Below are 18,433 nucleotides of genomic sequence, written 5' to 3'. Positions count from 1 at the left end.
GTCACTAGATTAGGTTCCTCACTAAGTTGAGCGGTGCTTGCCTTTGCCCAGTCGCCTCCGACCTACCAGGCGGTCATTGCTACATCTAATGGGCGTTTCCCAAGCCCGGTCTTGCATCATGTCCCACCCTGTGGGCCCTTCCCTAGCTCCCCAGGTACCAGCCTATTCGGACTCTCTGCCGACTAGTCAGGCTATCACCTCCCATCTTCCCCAACTGGTTCTTCTACCTCCACCCGTTTAGTCCTCGTGTTACACGGTCCCTGGGTGATGTCAGTTATTATTCCCCGGCCCTTGACTGCTACCTGTATGCTCAGGACCCACGGATCCTGCTCCTGAACTTCTGAGTAGCCAACCACTTGCTAAATCAGCCCTCGGATGTCCTGAAGGCACCACCAAGTCATCATATCTGCTCCCGCCAAGCCTGCCAGAGGAAGGCAGTGGTCAGGAGCTTCCAAATCTACAGGATTTGGAATCAGTGCCAGGGCTGCATCCCTTTGCCCTCCAGTTGGAGGGGAATCCATCCAGCTGTCCAAGCTGGTCACCTGCCCTCCCCCCACCCCCGTTCTTCGGTCAGCTAGGCTGTGGCCACGGTGTCTTGAGGCTCTTCTCCTCCCTCACCTGCATCCTGCAGCAGCCTCCCAGCCTTGAGCCTGGCCTTCCTCCTTGGTCTGCTCTCCTCTGCCACAGCCTGAGTGATCCCCCAAGGCATACAATGGTTCGCCTGTCTTGCTTGAGACCCTTGGCTAGCCTGGCGTTGTCCCAGGGTTGTGGAGGACAGGACCTCTGGGCGCTGTCCCAGCCTCCGCCCCAAGCACGGGGCCCAGAATATACTAGGCTCTTTGGCGTCTGAGCACCCACTGCAAATAGCAAACACCCACTCTCCCTGACCTCACCAGGCTCACAGCTCAGGGGTTGCCTTCTGACACTCTCCCTTCAACCAGGCCTGTCCCTGCATCTTTACTCACTAACATCTGAGTGTCCTGGAGGGCAAGAAGTATGTGTGCCTCTGTGAGCTCAGCACCCGACAGTGCCCCGTAAGTGCTCAGGCCATTCTCCCCCCCGGCACGGAGTAGGCCCTAGCATGTCTCCCGAGTGAATGTGTGAAGGAGAAAGCAGTCTTGTGTTTCCACCAACGTCACCAAAACCCAAAACATAAACTATCTAAAGCAGAGTTTATCTGGCATGGCACAGTCACATGATTCAGGGCTGAGTACACCTGGTTTCATGTCCCTCCAATGCTGAAGTTAAGCTTAGAACTCAAAAGCCAGGGATCCCTGGATGGCGCAGCGGTTTGGCACCTGCCTTTGGCCCAGGGCGTGATCCCGGAGACCCGGGATCGAATCCCACGTCGGGCTCCCGGTGCATGGAGCCTGCTTCTCCCTCTGCCTGTGTCTCTGCCTCTCTCTCTCTCTCTGTGTGCCTATCATAAATAAAAAAAAAAAAAAAAAAAAAAAAAAAAAAAAAAAAAAAAAGAACTCAAAAGCCAAATAAGTGGGGTCCCTGGGTGGCTCAGTGGTTGAGCATCTGCCTTTGGCTCAGGGCGTGACCCCGGGGTCCTGGGATCGAGTCCCGCATCAGGCTCCCCGCAGGGAGCCTGCTTCTCCCTCTGCCTGTGTCTCTGCCTCTTTCTGTGTCTCTCATGAATGAATAAAATCTTAAAAAAAAAAAAAAAAAAAAAAAAGCTATAGAAGCTGCAGTAGAGACCAGTGGATTTTCATGTGGTTTTGTCCTTACTGTTACAGCAGTATTAAATGTTGTCATATAGGATCCATTGGGGGTTTTTGTTGTTGCTTTCCATCCATCTTCCCCACAAACAGTTCCAGGAAGGGATCTCACAGCTCCATAGGATGTAATTTGAAGGCCCATGTGCCTTGACTTAAGAGACAAGGGAGACAGAAGCTTTCAGATAAAGCAATTTGTCACTGACGTGGAGTAGGTCCACGGCATATGGTCCGCCGTTGCTCAGATCTCCTGATTTCCAGATCTTTTTATCTCTCCTGCTAGTGTGGTGAACTGCTTTGTTTCAACGGAAGCACCACTGAAATTCTATTCTGGGAAAAACCCGGTCCTGAAGGATGCGCATGGCTTTTGTAACACCGTCCACTATGTGGAAAAGGCATCCAAATAGTCTCATTTCAAAATGCCAGATATCAAAGTATCTGTTGTTTTCCCCTCCAATTTGGAGACAAGATTATCTTCAGCAAATTTAAAACATTAAAAAAAAAAAAGTGCTCTGAGGCGTACTTATACCCGTTGGCAACGTATACCTGCTGTCTTGCCCTAACATCTGGACAGAGGAACACGGGTGCATGGGTTACAAGGATGGCATCCTGCCCCTCACTCTTCCTCTGAGTAAGACCCCATGTTCCATCTTGACGCCGGGGGGTGGGGGGGCCTCAGTGGTTAAGCATCTGCCTTTAGCCCAGGGCGTGATCCCGGGGTCCTGGGATCGAGACCCGCATCGGGCTCCCCACAGAGAGCCTGCTTCTCCCTCTGCCTGTGTCTCTGCCTCCCTCTCTATGTCTCCCATGAGTAAATAAATACAATCTTAAAAAAAAAAAAAAAAAAAAAAAGAGGCTTTGTCAAAGGCTTTTGGTAAACTCTGACTCATTTCCTTGGTTGAAAAAAAGCTATGTCAGTAGAGCCGGTCCCACCAGAAGAACGGGGTTCTGGCTCCGTCATGCTGCTCTGGGGAGGGCTCAGGAATCTGAAGACGGGGAGGACTGAGAGAGGAAAGACGAAGGCCATAGTGACCAAGCACGCATTCTGTGCAAAACTGTCCCTTCACCCAAATGCAGTGCAAATATTTATTCCTCAGAAGAAGTGAACCAGAAGCCACTGGAAGCCACTTGTACTTGACGGTGGTAATCACCATTCTATTCATTCCATAGCTCAGCTGCTCGCTATGTGAAGAGTTCTGGTTTAGTCCTTTTTTTTTTTTTTTTTTTAATGTACAGCATGGCGTTGATGCTTTACAACCCAGTTGACGGAAATATGTTCTGAGGAGTAATATTTCAGAAAGACATCAAGTCATAGAAACACGTGCAGTAGTGAGGAAGAGTCACCCTGCATCAGCATGTTAGGAATTACTCAAGCACTTGGGTGAGAGGCTAAAGCCATCAGTGCCGTGCGGGGCATAGAACATCACCCCACCCAGAGCAAACTCAAGACCTTCCTGAGTCTCGTTGCCAATTAGACTTGGCTTCTGATTTTGCAAAATACTCAGTGACTTAGTCATCGGTGACATTTCTGGTCACTGCTTGATTATGTGTGAAAATTCATCCAGTGAAGCCAGTGGGGGCTTAAGGAGGGTCATTATAATGAGAACATGAAGCTTTGAGAAAAGTTTAAAAAAAAAAAAAGATTGTTCACTGTTGTTAGGTCCCAAAACAAAATTAAAGGATTGTTCATTTGCCCAAAGTAAGATATGGTCTCTGCCCCCAGCAAAAAGTAGATCAGAGTTCATTATTTCAAATTTGGGTGGCGGTGGAGAGGGGGGCAGCGACTAGGGGAGGTTGTCAATGATGGGGAAGGGGGAAGATAGATCAAATGAAGAGAGAAACTAGAAAAAGTATTTATATTGGAAAAATCGGTCTCCCATAGGACTTAGTACATCCAACATGAAGTTAACTTAAAAGGCAATAATCTCTCATGCGCTTCTTTTGAAGAAGAACATACCCTCTGATGTTAGGTATCGTGTCAGCCTGTACCGAAAAGCGACTATTTCTTTAGTGGCTGATAAGGCTTCCTTTTCATAAACAAATAAGGAGACATGACCCACTGCTTCTTTTCTCCACCTGTGGTTCCCCACCTTTTGCCCAGCAGAGTCAACATTTTCTCCCCCACTTTTTTTCTCCCTAGTCCCAAGGTAAACGGATGCAATTAAGCCACTGATGTAGCCCGAGTGTGTTTAATTATTTCGGTGTCTCCCGACGGCTTCGCGGGCAGATGGGAAGCACGACGGCATCCCTACACCACGCCATCCGCCTTCACGGGTTCTTCTTGTTCGCGCCAGCGTGCACTCTGCTCCCATGTAAAGGCTCCTGGGGAAGATGCCAATAATCTCTATTTTATGTCCTAATTACACGACCACGTCTCCCTTTGATGACTCGAAGGAGACAAAAGTTTAAAGGAGAGCGTATTTAACTGCAATGTACCTTAGAAAAATTCCAAAGCAGGAAAAAAAAAAAAAACCCCTCCGGCAGCCTTGCACATAAAGCTGAAAACTTTCACAAGTCAGCAGCATTTCGCAAGACGAAGAGTCCACCCTCTCGGCAAGCTACACAAGGAACAAAATCTGCACAAATCATTACTTCCCCTACTTCCATTGCCAAGCACCTGCAGGACTCAAAGAAGGATACTCAGTTTCTCTCCTGAGAAAATACAGGCCTTTCCAGCAGATGCATTAAGTGAGATTAAAACAGCAGCAGCAACAAAAAAACCTTATGGTTGAAGGGGTTGGGGAACGGCAGGACCATTAAAAATGTATTTTCCAAATAATCAATGCCCCCAATTTAAAAAACTTTTCTTTAGAGTCAATAAATACTTGGACCCCGTGACCGGGTTCTCAGTAATTTCCTTTAAGCCAAACCAGTTCCCGAGCTCTAACTAAGCGCATATACTACCCGCGTATGGGACATCAGTGTGCACGCTAGTTTGGAAATCCAGACCCAGCCTGCGCCCTAGACCTGGAGCCGGCCTCTTCGCTTCTCAGCACCAGCCTCTGTCTTTGCCTAACGCTGCCAGAGAGGTGGGCTCCTCTCGCCCAGCACGCCCCGCACCCTGCCCGAATCGCAGTGCCCGCTACAACTTCATTTCCAGTTTTGATTGCCCTTGCCAGTCTCAGCTCTCCTGCCATCGGCCAACCTCTCCCTAATTTACACTTGAGCTTCAGTATCCCCTCAGTGAACCCCGAGTCCTCACTGGCTCCCTCTCGCTTTATTCTAACTTTGCTCTATCACGTACTGCATCTGTTCAGGCCGTAGGTTGCTGGTTGGTACCCGGGAATCCTCATTGCCGTGATGGTGGTCATGATGGTTGGCTGGTAACCCCAACTTAAGGAAACATAATTATTTATTTATGCCCTAGTCTATTTCAGAAAGAAACCTAAGGCTCCTTGCACACACACGGGGGACAGAGTAGCCCTTGCATTATGGAAACAGGAAAATGGGACAAAGGAAAAATGAAAGGAGGAAAGTTCAGGTGAAATTAGGAGAGAAGCCAGAATTTAAAGCTCAGCTCGTCAGGCTCATCACACACATGCCTGGATTAGATTCTAAGCTCTTGAGCTTCCTAGAGGCCAGTGAAGGACAGAGACTCACTCCTATCGGTGGCTGAAATATTATGGCTCACAGGTCCAACCAGGCCCACTTTCTGTTTCGGTTAAGTAAAGTTTTATTGGCACACAGCCACGCCTGTTCATTTAGGTATGACTTATGGTTGCTTTCGCCATATGGCGGCGGAGTCCGCGGCTGCTACGGAGACCTGCAAAGTCTAAAGTGTTTAGTTTGCACTAACATTTGCAGATGACCAGGTTCTGTGATTCTGTGCACACGGGAGCAGAGCAAAGCACCTTCCGAGGATAAGCACACTCTTTGACAGAGAACGCTCTAGGATAAAGCACTCGCTGTGCAATCCCGTGAAAACACATCCGAAGCTTCGTTTTCCGCAGTCAACCCAGCGAGGGGTTTCACGGGGCCGATGGCATGATGTCACAACACCTGCCAGTGAAACAGCCCTACGTGAGGCTAGAATAATACAGGCGAGGGGCAATTCTCTCCAGCTCTGGCTTAATTCAGGGAGAATTGCAGAGGTGGCAAGTGCCATCACCCCCTCCTTTACGCACAGCAGACACGGCCAAGGACTCTGGGTGCCCTCTCCCAGGGAGCCCTGAAGCGTCCTCCTTAGTGTTCTCTACATTCCCTGGCAGCCGTGGCCAACCGCTAGCGGCTGGCATGTAAGACAGGACTGCTCTGAGGCAGTTTTCCATCAACACCCTGAGTCTGAGAAGCACCGAGCTGGTGACAAGGAGGTAATGCTCCTGCTACATTCCTGAGCGCAGCTCTTCTACTCATTCAATGTGCAGAGCCATCTCCATGAGTGGCATCTGCAAGGATGTGCTGGCCCCCTGCCATCCTGTGGGAACCAGGAGCCTCGTGAGGACAGCTGCCTGAGGAGCAAACCCATCAGGCCTTGTACATGTGTAGGGCAAGTCAGCTCTCCTCCAGAAAAGAGCATGGAAGCTGCTCCTCTGCACGCAAGGACACAGGGCGTGCAAGGCCAAACAATGGCACTGGCATTGGGAACCTTCAAGCTCATTGCCCGTGTTGTTTGTTCAGAGAAACAAAGCCTGCAAACAGCCATCACCCGGACCCAATGACCTTGAACTCACATAATCCTCAGGAATCCCTCCCTGCTGGACACAAGGGTCCTCAAACACTAGTAAAGTGGAAATGGTGATTTATAAGAAAGTACGATTCGGTTTCAGGTTGGAAGAAGAAGACACAACCACCAATTGTAGATGTGAAAGGACACATCTGTCACGTTCCCAAGCTCGTTCCTGGTTTGTGACTCTGAAACGATGTTATAAATTGATTCTGAGTCTCAAACAGGCACATGTCCGAGAATCAGAGCGACTGGGCACTGTCTCTGTGTGTGACTCCTACCCCTGTTGTCAAAGAGGAAGAAGCAGGCAAAATACATTGTAAATCATTTTATGTTATTCCTAACAGACATTACCACCCAGTAGTGAAAAAGTATAAAACCAGAAATTAAGGGACGCTGGGTGGCTCAATGGTTGAGTGTCTAACTTCGGCCCAGGGCGTGACCCCAGGGTCCTGGGATTGAGTCCCTCTTGGGGCTCATTGCATGGAGCCTGCTTCTCCCTCTGCCTGGGTCTCTGCCTCCCTCTCTGCATCTCTCACGAATAAATAGAGTTTAAAAAAAAAATCTAAAAAAATAAAAAAATAAAAATAAACAGAAAATAAGTAAAACTTCAGTGCCTAAAACTTCTCTCATGAATAGATTTTTAAAAATCTAGAAAAAAAAACCCCCAAAAACAAATAAAAAAACCAGAAAAATCAGTAAAACATCAGAGCCTAAAACCTCTGTCCTCACCGTGGGTTTGTGGCTATTTTGGTCAACACCAACGACCAAGAAATGAGATACAAGCACACCTGATGAGGGCATTAATACAGCCAACAAACACATTCGATCAGTGGAGGAAACTTCTCTTTCCCCTAAAAAGGGCAGACGCTAACGCACGCTGCCCGCTGCTCTCCGGGAACGGGGCAGAGGCTCCCGCGCAGAGCGCAGCAGGTGGCACGTGAGCGCAGCCAGCGTGGACTCGACTCGGCGTGACCGCAGGGAAAGGAAACAGGACAACCTGTGGGAGCGGCGGACCCCGAGCCGGGCCAGGCCGCAGCAGCCGGGCCTGGAAGCGCGGGGTCGGGGGAGCACCGAGCACCCCGGGGAACGCAGAGGCCCGTCCACGCGAGCCCCGGCTGCACCTGGGCCGGGGTGCGGGCGGCGCCCCGGGGCCCCTGGAGCTGGTGCCTCCCAAAGCCCGCGGCCCCTCCCGTGACCTCGCGGCCCGGAGCATCCTGCAGGGGGGCTCCGACTTACGTAGTGCGTACAAGGTGAGGATTATTCCAGCCAGACAGAACCCTTCGAAGAACCTGAGGGTGCTGAACATGGTCACGTTCACGGACAGGGCCACGGTGAGTCCAAAGATCAGAATGAAGATGATGGAGAAGAGCAGCACAGGCCGCCGGCCGACCCTGCACATGGAGAGGGCGACAGTTAGGGGTGGTCGCCGCGGACACGCTCGCCCCGGCGCCCACCCCGTGGGACGAGCAGCCCAGCAGGCTCTGCGGCCTCCAGGCCCAGCGACGCGGAGCCCGGGAAGGGCCCTCGGAGCAAGTTCAGCCCCAACACCTCGCTTTGCATTCAAGGGGGCACAGGTCAAAACAGTGTGGATAAGGGGGTGATTCAAGGCAAGAGTGACAGCATCATAACAGCTCCCCAAGCCCAGACCTTGGAATCTGCTCCAAAGTCAGCTGGGGGAGCCAAGTCGCCTCGCGTCCTTTCTCTGGGCCGCTAACCAGTCCTACCTGAGCTCAGTGCGGCCCGCCAGTCGGGGCCCTGATGGCTCCTGGTCTCTTCCAACTACATGATAAGAAATGCTTTTTAAGGGATCGCAGACTAAACCAAGAGAGTTTGAACAATAACTAAGGAGCATGGGCCTCAAAGTGAAGCCCCCACCCATGCCCCGCCCCGGCAGGTAGCCATGGGGTTGGAAAGGACCCGGCCTACTGTGTTTCTGGAAAGGGCAGCGCGCATGCTAGGTTGGCGGGGGTTACAGAGGGGCTGGTGCAAGACTGGTGATGTTTAGGGGGCGATGCGCTTCGAGCATGGCAGGCAGGACAGAAGGGGGGGGTCCTAGGGCAAGGGGTGTCACTAGTTCTCCATCCTTCCAGAGGTATCTTATCATCTCTTGCTTCATCAACTCAGTAGGGGGAAAAAAAACAACCCCAACTCTCCATCACACAAATTAACATTACAAATTCAGTTTGAACTGGAAGGATAGCTCACAGAAAAATGGGAACAGGGGACTCTCTGCCAAGGGAAAAACCTCTACACCTGGTACCCCAAACGCCTACAGAGCAGCTCAATGGCTCAGAGTGGCCCAGACATCCTTGTGACATTCTCGTGACAAAAACAGAAAGTAGATTCGTGGCCTACGGCTGAGAATAAGAATAGAGAATGCCTGGAAGCGAACGAGAGACTTCCGTCTCAGGTGATGGAAATATTGTAAACGTAGAGTGTGGTGATGGTTGTAGGACTCTGTAAATATACTAAAACTCACTGAATTACATGCTTGAAATGGGTGAGCTTTAGGGCATGTAAATTCTCTCTCAATAAAGCTGTTAAGAAAAAAGCAATTAGTAACGCATCTCTGTGTCCTGTGAAAGGAATGGATGCAATTTCAAGAAAATTTGGGGGAGGAAACTGCAGAGCACAATTTCTTTCATAAATTCTTAGTCACGCTGGTTTAATGAAATGAGGCCAGGACTATGAACTCAACGCCAATGCGAATCCACTCTCATCTGTGCTTTTACTAGGCACTGCTTCTCCCGACTGGTGCTGGGGCCATTAAGCCCTGGTCACTTAGGACCCTATAGGTAGTTTCATCCGAACCCAATTCACTTAAAGAAATAAATTTAGGATATGGCTTGGCTGGCCTCCTGAAATGAGGAGAAACAAAGATGAGATCTAACTTCTCCGTTGTTATTTCCCCTTCCTCGTCTGTAAAATGGGGATAACTGTCTGACTTCACAGCATTACTGAGATCACTACGGGAGATGATGGATGTGGGCACGATGCCTGCCACAGAGCGAACGGTTAAATGTCTAGCTCGCATGACTCCTTCTTACATCTCTACAGTTTGGATGCCCACCAAGCAGGGTTTGCCCTGTTCTGATACTTTAGAAAAGATCCTTGATTTTTTATTTTTAACTCGAAGAAACTATTCTAAATCTCTCCCTCCCAAATGGCTGCTAAGATCAGTAAGTAAAAATTATTTTTAGCCCCTATGGGGCAGATGTGGCCTTTAAAAGCAGCCAGCGCAGTCTTGAATACAGGCTCACCACGTAAGAGCGGACACCTTGGTCTTGAACGCAAGCTCTTGGGAAAGAGTATGCTTGTTCAGGCGAGCCTGGAGTCTTCTTTGGAGGAGGACCGGCTAATGCTGGCCGAGCGGGGTTGTTGGCAGGTGTGAATATGTGCAGGTGATGTAGCAAGTGTTCAACCAGTGCGATGATCATCGGAGTTTTAGTGCGAACTGGCTTCCTCCAGAGCAGAATGCCCTCGGAGATGACTGACAAAACCACACTCCTAAACCCGTAACACAGAGCTTGGATCTAAAGTGGGTGGAGTAGTGGCCCTCAGGGTTGTCCACGTCCTACTCCTCAGAACCTGGGAGTATGTCACCTTTTATGGGCAAAGGGGGCTCTGCAGATGCGATTAAGGTTAAAGACCCTGAGACCAGGTGATGATTCAGGTGGATCCAATCTAAGTACCTGGAGACCCTCTTCTGACTGCAGGGGGCAGAGAGAGGCGGTGTGAGCAGGACCCAAATGCCACTGCTGGCTTTGAGGCTAGGAGAGGGGCCGCGAGCCAAGGAATACGGGCGGTTGCTGGAAGCTGGAAATAGCACAGGAAAGGATCCCTTCCTGAAGCCTCCAGAAAGACCACCCTGCCCGCACCTTGACTCTAGCCTAGTGTGAACTGCACAACTGCAAGTTCATTAACTCAAGCCACTGAGTGTGTGTTAATTCGTCACGGCAGCCATAGAGAAATAACACAGGGTCTCAGCAGGAAACAGATGGCCCACTCAGAAAGAGTGATTTGAGGAGATTTTAATAAAGGGATTGATTGCAAAAGGCTGGGCAGGCTGTGAGAGAAACCGTGGGACTGGCCACAGGAGGGGTGTTGGAGGGAGGACGGTCTGGGAACCCAGGGAGAGAGGCGCTGTGTGGAGGGGCCCCTAGCGGGAGGGAGGCAGCCAGCCCCCGGAGGCCCTGCGGAGGCCCAGCTTGGGACAAAACCCCGACCCCCTTACTCTGGTCTCTCTCTTAGACCTCCAGCTGGTGCTCTGTCCCCGGGCCCGGGCTTGGCCAGGAGCGAGAGGGCAAGGGGTCCTCTGGGGCAGTCTAGAAAGGCCAGGGCCCAGGGCCAGCTGGAGAGGGTGCAGAGGGGTTCTGGAGGGAGCAGCACACACCATCCAGAACAGAACCAACACTGAGGCAAGGGAGCTCATCCCGCCAGAGCGCTCCCTGGGCTGCTCCCTCTCAAACATCTCAACTAACATGTCACAGGGCAGGACATAATGTATATCCCCAAACAGGGCTTGTGTGGAAGAAAGGTGATTTTTTTTAAAGAAAAAAATGTCCCGGGGCACCTGGCTGGCTCAGCCAATAGAGCATGAATGTGGATCTCAGGGCCATGAGTTTGAGCCCCATGCTGGTGCAGACATTAGTTTTTAAAAATTAAATATAAAAGTGTTATTGCTAAAGTTTCATTATATGCTGACTTCGGTTTTAAAAAGCTCAACCTAGGGGATCCCTGGGTGGCTCAGCAGTTTAGTGCCTGCCTTCGGCCCAGGGCCTGATCCTGGAGACCCGGGATCGAGTCCCACGTCGGGCTCCCTGCATGGAACCTGCTTCTCCCTCCTCCTGTGTCTGTCTCTGTCTCTCATGAATAAATAAATAAATAAATAAATAATCTTTAAAAAAAAAATAAAAAGCTCAACCTGTGACTTGATCAACTTCCCCATGCAGCCATGAAATGGGTGCAAACAGCTGTGAAGTTTGGAGTTCCCTCCATGTGCTTATTTCCCTTTCAGCAAGGCTCTAGCAAGGAGAAAGGGCCAAAAATAAATGAATAAATCCAGGGTGGAAAACACCAAACTTTCAAACTAGAACTGAGGTCCACTTAAGAGGTTCAAAAACCAAAGCACAAGGCGGCCTGGCCTGCCTCCCTGGGTGCCCCTGCCCACGCACCGCGGACCGTGGAAAAGCAGCCGCAGAGCTGTGGCTTTCCAACACCAGGCTCTGGGCACTTGCTGAGGAAGCCCTCTGAGCTCCTCTGTCTTTTGTCCCCAGACCTGGGGGGTGACCAGGTATGTGCAAGAAGCAAGAAATTACAAAAAGCAGCTTCTAAGCACTTGAAGCCATTACAGACTGATCTATTCACCGAAGGCCAGATTTACTTTCCTGATTGTGTTTCTGAATAAGGACCCTAAAAACCTCACCCAAGTCTGCCTTTTTTTTTTTTTTTTTTTTAAGAAAGAAGTGACATGGATTATATGATTATATCCTCACAACCTATTCCAGTGTAGAATACTGGGAAACCAAAGTCCTCGTGGTTAAAATATTGGGATTCCAGTATATTTCAGATTAGTGTAGTTTACTCTGAAAACCTATATAAGCTCAAGCACTTTGTTTAAAAAAAACGCTACACTCTCCCTACTTCCCCACTTCACTCCCTGGCTCCCTGCAAAAAAAAAAACAAAAACAAAAACAAACAAAAGAAACACCAAAAAACCCTCAAGGGGGCCCTGGTATAGGTTTTCAGGGGTCACTGACAGCTTCTCCATCACTGCTCCCAGGGAATGTGTCCTTAAGAAGAAGCCTTTACAAAGGATGATTAAGCAAATTCTGAACACGCAGGAAATCACTTACACGTGAATACAAAGCAACTCGCACATAGATGTTTGCTTTCGGGAAGAAATTTCCAGAACTTGAAAGTGGTTTCAGAACCCCTCTGGGCCCCCCTGCCTGCCGCCCCCAGGCTCTTGCTGGAGTGCCTCGACCAGCTTTGTCAGCTAACCAGGGGACAGCGGGCAACGCAGAGCAAAGCCACAGATGGAAGGAGTTTGCTCCATATCACTCTTGGCTCTTATGACATTGGGTCAAGATGTTCTTATTCACAAAAAGTTTCCTTAAAGATAAAAGAACACCAAGGTGTGTGTGTCTGGGGGGGGTGGGGCGGGCAACTACCCCACACACCTCTCAACTTGGCAGCCCTGGTACTAGAAAACCACGTCCACACCGGGGCACTGGGCTCCCTGCTCAGATGTGAGCTGTAACCTTGTGACCACAGGGCCCCTTGAATAAAAGTGCTGTGACGCAGTCACTCGTGAGGAGGCAGGCTCTGGAGCCACCGGGCTTGGGTTCAAATGTGGACTCGCCAACGTAAAGCTGAGTCAACTCGGGGATTTTACTTAGACATCTGGGCTTCTGCTTTTCCACCGTAAACAGATACTAAACAGTACCTACCTAACGGGGTGCTGGGAGGGTGGGGCATGCTGATGTGGGGCAATGGTCAGCACGGTGCTTGGCAGCCACAGTCCATCAGTGTGAGTTAGGGGCTGATATCGTTGCCATCATGATTATTATTGCTATGATTCTCTCCAGGGCCTCTCTCCGTCTTTCTAACCTTGTGGCTTTATCATGAACCACACACTTCGCTCCAGGAAGCGAAGGACTAGGAACTCCTTACCCACCCACGTCTGAACACCCGCGTCTTCATTCTCCCCTCTGGCCACCACCCATCCTCTGCCTGCAGCAAGCATCCGCTATTCAAATGCTGCCCACTTGCCGAGGTCTAGCTCCCCACGGACCCTGCAGAGGCATCTCCTGGCCAAGCCAGCTACGGGACTGTGCCTCTCTGAAATCTGTGGAGTTCTGAGATGCCCATCGGCACAGCCCTACCCGTTCAGTTCATGTGGGTAGGATCCCTAGCTCCTCCTCTTCCTGATTTTGGATGCATCTCGTACCTCTACCTCCTGGGGCCCAGCCCACAGAGACCTGAACCTCTGCCCTCCAGCTCTTCCCGACTAAACAACAAACATCAGGAGCAGATGGGACTGTAGGTCACGTGCAGGTTTTGCTAGATTCTAGCAGCTGGAACATTGCAATGAATTTAAATTCTCACTTCAAATATTCTGTTATTCTGTTATCTGCACTGGCCAATCCTTTTAGTTCTGAATTGTCCAGGTGACAGCTTCGGCCCTCTGTGCCAGCACCAACACCGGGGCTGAGAAAAGACTCGGTAACAGTAAGCTAACACTGACCACTCTTCTGCAGCCAGCAAAGGCTTGCTGTGGCTTCCAAAGGTTCGTGCACTGGGCACGTTGGTACTCACCAGTCGGCAATGCATCCAGTTATTAGGTAGCCAAAGATTAATCCAACCAGTAAGGAGAACTTAGCGATATGGACCTTCCAGGCATTATCACACACAAGATCCCACTAGAGGGGGCAAATAGAAAATAAATCAGAGAGAAACATATACAGATGCCAGTTGTAGTTAATCACAAGGATAATACAGTCACTACGGTAAGGTGCAGGACGCCGTCTGTGGCACCAAGTCACACACACCATTAAGATTCCCTTCAGTGTGTTTGGAAATCCAACAACAAGAGAGAGAATTTGCCCACAAAAGGCAGCATACCGTTGTAGTCTGGGACAGTTTTATAAAAGTCTGAGGGAGTAGCCCAGGAAATGTGGGGGCGTGCGTCCCTCTGCACCAGCCACCACGGGGACCGTAAGGAGGCCGGGCGATCCTCATCGCCGGCACCCCGTCCCACCCGCGGAGCTGTCACACGCCCGCAGAAGGGAAGGCCCCGCCAACTTCTCAAACAGGGCACCATGACACGAGGCAATTCAAAGCAACCTCTGTGTTTGCATCCCCAAGACCTCCCCCACGCTTCGTAAGTAGTCTTAAAAATAGAGCTAATAGTTAATGTCGAAATATCACCTAATAAAGCATTCTTATTTTTCCCCCTTGGAAATATCCCTTCCGTGTCCCCCATTCCATTCCAAAGGGACCTGCTCCACCTGGAGGGGAAGCCAATCGATTAGTAAATACAACACTGAGACTCTTTTTACAATTCTGTTTTATTATTCAATAAAAAAAAAATAAAACAAGTCTCCAAATTTTTTTGTCCTTCTGCAGAAGCAGGAGACAAACCCACGTTTGTTCCCTGGAAGCGATGTGTGTCCAAGTGGAAGACATGTGAGGACGTGGCGCTCATGTCTACATGCAGCTTCTATGTGGGCTTCAGGAGCAAACCGGCAGTGCCTCGGCTGGTGATGCCATGAAGACTGCACCCCCCACCCCACGTCGCCCCGCTGGACGCCCTCCTTCTGGCTGAAAGAAGTGGCTAAAGAACCTCAGGTCAGGGGAGGTGGAGAGACGCACCAGGAGGTAGGGGAGTTGGAAATGTCAGAAGTTCTGGAAGCAGAAGCGGGATTTGTTGGGGTGAAACCTGATCTTAGCTTTGTCTTACTCACTATGTCCCCCTGCGCCCTTGTCTGCCCATCTTGGGACCCACAGTAGAATGCAAGGGGGTCCTTACAAGGCATTGAAGCTCTGGTCCTGCCCCATTTCCAAACTTCTGGTCAGGGTGATGGAGCCCCCCACCCTGGGAAGGGGTGCCCTTAGCTGTGTGTGGGTCTCCACTTCACGGGCTTTGGGAAACGCCAGGCTTCTGCACCTGCCGTTGGGGACTGAAGTGCCTGGCCTGGGTGCAGCAGGAAGGCAGCCGCCTGTCTCACCTCTCCCTGGACTCCTCGGGACACACATTTGCTCACTGATGCCCCCAAGGCACATTTGACTTTCCAGATTCCAGAGACTTGGGGAAATGACTCCTCTACTGATCTGCTTCCAGAGTGATGTCCAATGCCAGGCTCAGGAAGAAAGGGAAGCACAGACCCCACGGGGCCTGGTCAACAATGGGCGGTTTGGGTTTGGTTCTTGTCAAGATCATGTGTTTGGGGACGGGCGCTGCCGGTTGCACAGATCTCATCGTTAAGAATTCAGAGACAGGAGCTCTTTAGGAGGTGAACGTCCTCCTGGGTCTATTCCAGTGGTTCTCAAAATGTGCTTCAGCGGCCAGCAGCCTCGGCATCACCTGGGAACAGGTCGGAAATACAAATTCTTGGGCTGCGTCCCAGACCCGCTGGAGTGAATGTAATTTGCAAGCCTTCTAGGCCATTCTGAGGCCTGCTCAAGTCTGAGAACCAGTGGCCAGCCCTGTCCCGTCGTTTCCCTCTCATTTTGAAGACGATGAATGAGCTTTGCAGTCCTGGGCTGGGGTTCAACCAACCCACCAAGAGTCGGGTGCGGCCAGATGCTGCACGAAGCATGCACAACAGGCCTGTCCGTTATTTTGTACTGCAGAGGCAGGACTGAAAAACCAGACTGTACGTGCGCTTTTGGAGGCAAGTCTGGAAAACCAACATTCATATATATTGTTTTCTAGGAGTAAATATATTTTTAATAATAAAAAAATACCACCCTGCAAGGTACAGCCCGGCTTCAGAAACGCAGGCCCTGCTTTCTCGTGTGAGTTACAGCATCATAACTAACTGCATGTGTAATATCCTGCTTCCCCTGCCAGGTTCATACATTCTGAAGCCATTTCGGAATCGATTTCTCTCCTCTCTGCCCAGCCCAGGACCCTGCCCACAAAGTAATCAGTTCCAAAAGTAAGAGCTACGTCTCTAAGCGCATCTGGCTAATCTGAAGAAGAGGTGCTGACAACACCAACACCTGTAATCATTAGTACCCCAATCACATCACACGGTCCCGCGCCTCCGCCTGGCACATTCTTGGCAGGAGAGTGACCTGGTCCCCTGGCTGCTGCCGAGGAGGAGGGCACCAGCTGCTGGCTCCGTTGTGGCGAACCACCACCCTCTCTCATCTCCACCCCAGACTTCCCATTGATGAGTTTATTTGAGGTTAAGAGATGCAAAAGAGCACATTATGCTGAGATTCGATGGCCAGGAGACAAAAGAGATTTTAATAAAAGCATTCAGGGAGACGGGGGAAATGCTGATGCTGCTGTGAACTCAGCCACGTGAGCGATAACCATACCTGACCTTGGGCAGCCACGACTCAATTTAGTTGCTACCTAATAAGACGTCCTGCGGTCACCTCAATGCACAACTTCTATCAATTAACAATGCTGAGCACTGGGTGTTATGCTATATGTTGGCAAATTGAACTCCAATAAAAAAAAAATTAACAATGCTGAGAAAACAGATGAGAGAGACAGACAGCACTGTTCTCACGGCTGGTGAGGAAAGGAAGCTGGGCCAGAAGTATCTGCGGGCACTGTTGTCCTCAGCCGGCGGGGAGGGGGGCCCAGGACGGGGCAGCCAGTGGGGGTTCCAGCGTCTCAATCGGGCACAAGAAGAGAAAACATCGACTCAACAAGCTAACAAACTAACTCTAGACTCTGCAAGATAAGGTTCCTCGTGCCTGGGGATCTGTCTGTAACACCACCCTTGGTGTTACACCCAAGGTACACATTGTACACCCTCAACGTGCCCTGAGGCACATTCTAGAAGCTGGGGAGAGTGGGGCCAGAGCGATCCACTGTGATGACATCCCTTTGACTTCCACTTCGTGTATTGATCAAAAACGAACTGGGAAGACAAAATATGTTCAGACATGGTAATATCTCCAAAAGAATTTCAGAAGTATGAGGAAGCTTTGAGATCACCCTCGCTCTTGAAATTTGTTCCCGCCACTCTTGATAAGATACAGCTACTGGTCATTTTGCTAACCAAGACTGAGAGACTTAAAAAAAATCTAAAGTGTACAAAACCAGGACACCACGCCTGCCTCTCCACCCTTTGCACACCATCAAATCAATCATCAAGTCCAGAGGGTTCTCCCTTTCAAACATATCCTGCACCTGTCCCCATACTCCATCTTGACTACAGGCGATCTGACTTATCTGGACACGCCAGGGAGGCACTCACCATCCTGGTGCATGATCCACAGGGTGAGCTGGAAGGCTAAAAACAAACCACTTCCGGACTCCCTTCCAGCTAAGGATTTGAATGTGACTTAGGTTCCGTCAATCAGTTGCACAGCCCAAAACAACTTGTAGTACACAAGCTAGATCTTAGTTTTGGGGATGACTTGAATCACAGTGTTCAGTGAGGAATACACGGGACATCCACTTTGCTGTTCGGAGCTGGCGGTGGTTGGTCTGGAGGAGGCTCAGGTGTGATCTTGAACCAGCAGTTGGACAGTGACCTCCTGACTCCCTAGCTTCCTCCCTGTGACCTGGCCCCCTGGGCAGGCTAGTTCTACAGAGTTGTTCTAGGAAATCTTCTGGAGGCCCAGCCTATAGCTGCTCCTGCACTTCAGGGAATACTGTTTCCCCATATTCAATTCCTGTCTCCTTAAACACTTAGTTTCTGTTATCTGCAAGTTAAACCCTAGTTTCTGATGAAACTTCCTTGGGATGGAGTTTGCAGGGTAAGAACAGGATGTAGGCCACGCCACCATCCTCTCTTCCAGAACTAATACAAGCATCTCTGTGCATTAACTCTGGCTTCCCTCAAATCCATTCCCCACAGAACAATGAAAACAATCCTCTAATTAAACATGTTAACACTTCATCAGCAGGTTTAACACAACCACAAAAGTGCTAAAGTCATGGCCCCATTTCATAATCTTAGGCTTGCTTTCTTTGCCATTGTCCCAAGACCAGCGACATTCTATGGTGAGGCCACGTGACACTTGCTAGCCATGACTAAATGGTGAGACAGATGACCCTAAAAAGTGGTCTCAATTTTAGCTGCACATGTTGTTTCCAAAAAAAAAGGCAGAAGTTATGGAAAATCTGGCAGACTTTTTTTTTTTTACCTATACATTTCAAGGATAAGCTAAAAGAAATAAAATTTACATTATTTTCCAAGGAATGATCTAACTGCTTGACTTGCCAGAGTAGAGAAATACTCCTCAAGGAAACTAATGAAATTTCTAAAGAAGATGCAAAATAAATGGGACATAAGGAAAACAATCCCATTTTCAGTAATAAATCCTATGATAAAGCAAATGTAAAACAAGA

General features: G+C 49.9%; 1 protein-coding gene across 5 annotated transcripts in view; it reads right to left on the bottom strand.

The window, feature by feature from the left end:
- The window catches only part of SLC22A23 (solute carrier family 22 member 23), a 163,950-nt gene that overhangs the window by 113,793 nt on the left and 31,724 nt on the right, over positions 1-18,433 (bottom strand). For 3 of the 5 annotated variants that reach the window (XM_072814015.1, XM_072814016.1, XM_072814017.1), the window contains exons 2-3: positions 13,708-13,811; positions 7,624-7,778 (exon numbers count right to left, since the gene is read on the bottom strand). The exons of 1 other annotated variant lie outside the window; for it this stretch is intronic. In XM_072814015.1, coding sequence (XP_072670116.1) covers positions 7,624-7,778; positions 13,708-13,811 — 259 coding nt within the window. Of the gene's footprint in view, positions 1-3,372; positions 4,044-7,623; positions 7,779-13,707; positions 13,812-18,433 lie in introns of those variants that run through there. One more of the 5 variants, XM_072814018.1, reaches the window with a different exon arrangement.

The sequence above is a fragment of the Canis lupus genome, chromosome 37 (genome assembly GCF_048164855.1).
Source record: "Canis lupus baileyi chromosome 37, mCanLup2.hap1, whole genome shotgun sequence".
NCBI lineage: Eukaryota > Metazoa > Chordata > Mammalia > Carnivora > Canidae > Canis > Canis lupus.
Note: the sequence above shows the minus strand (reverse complement) of the source record. Positions and strands in the feature narration are given on the sequence as shown.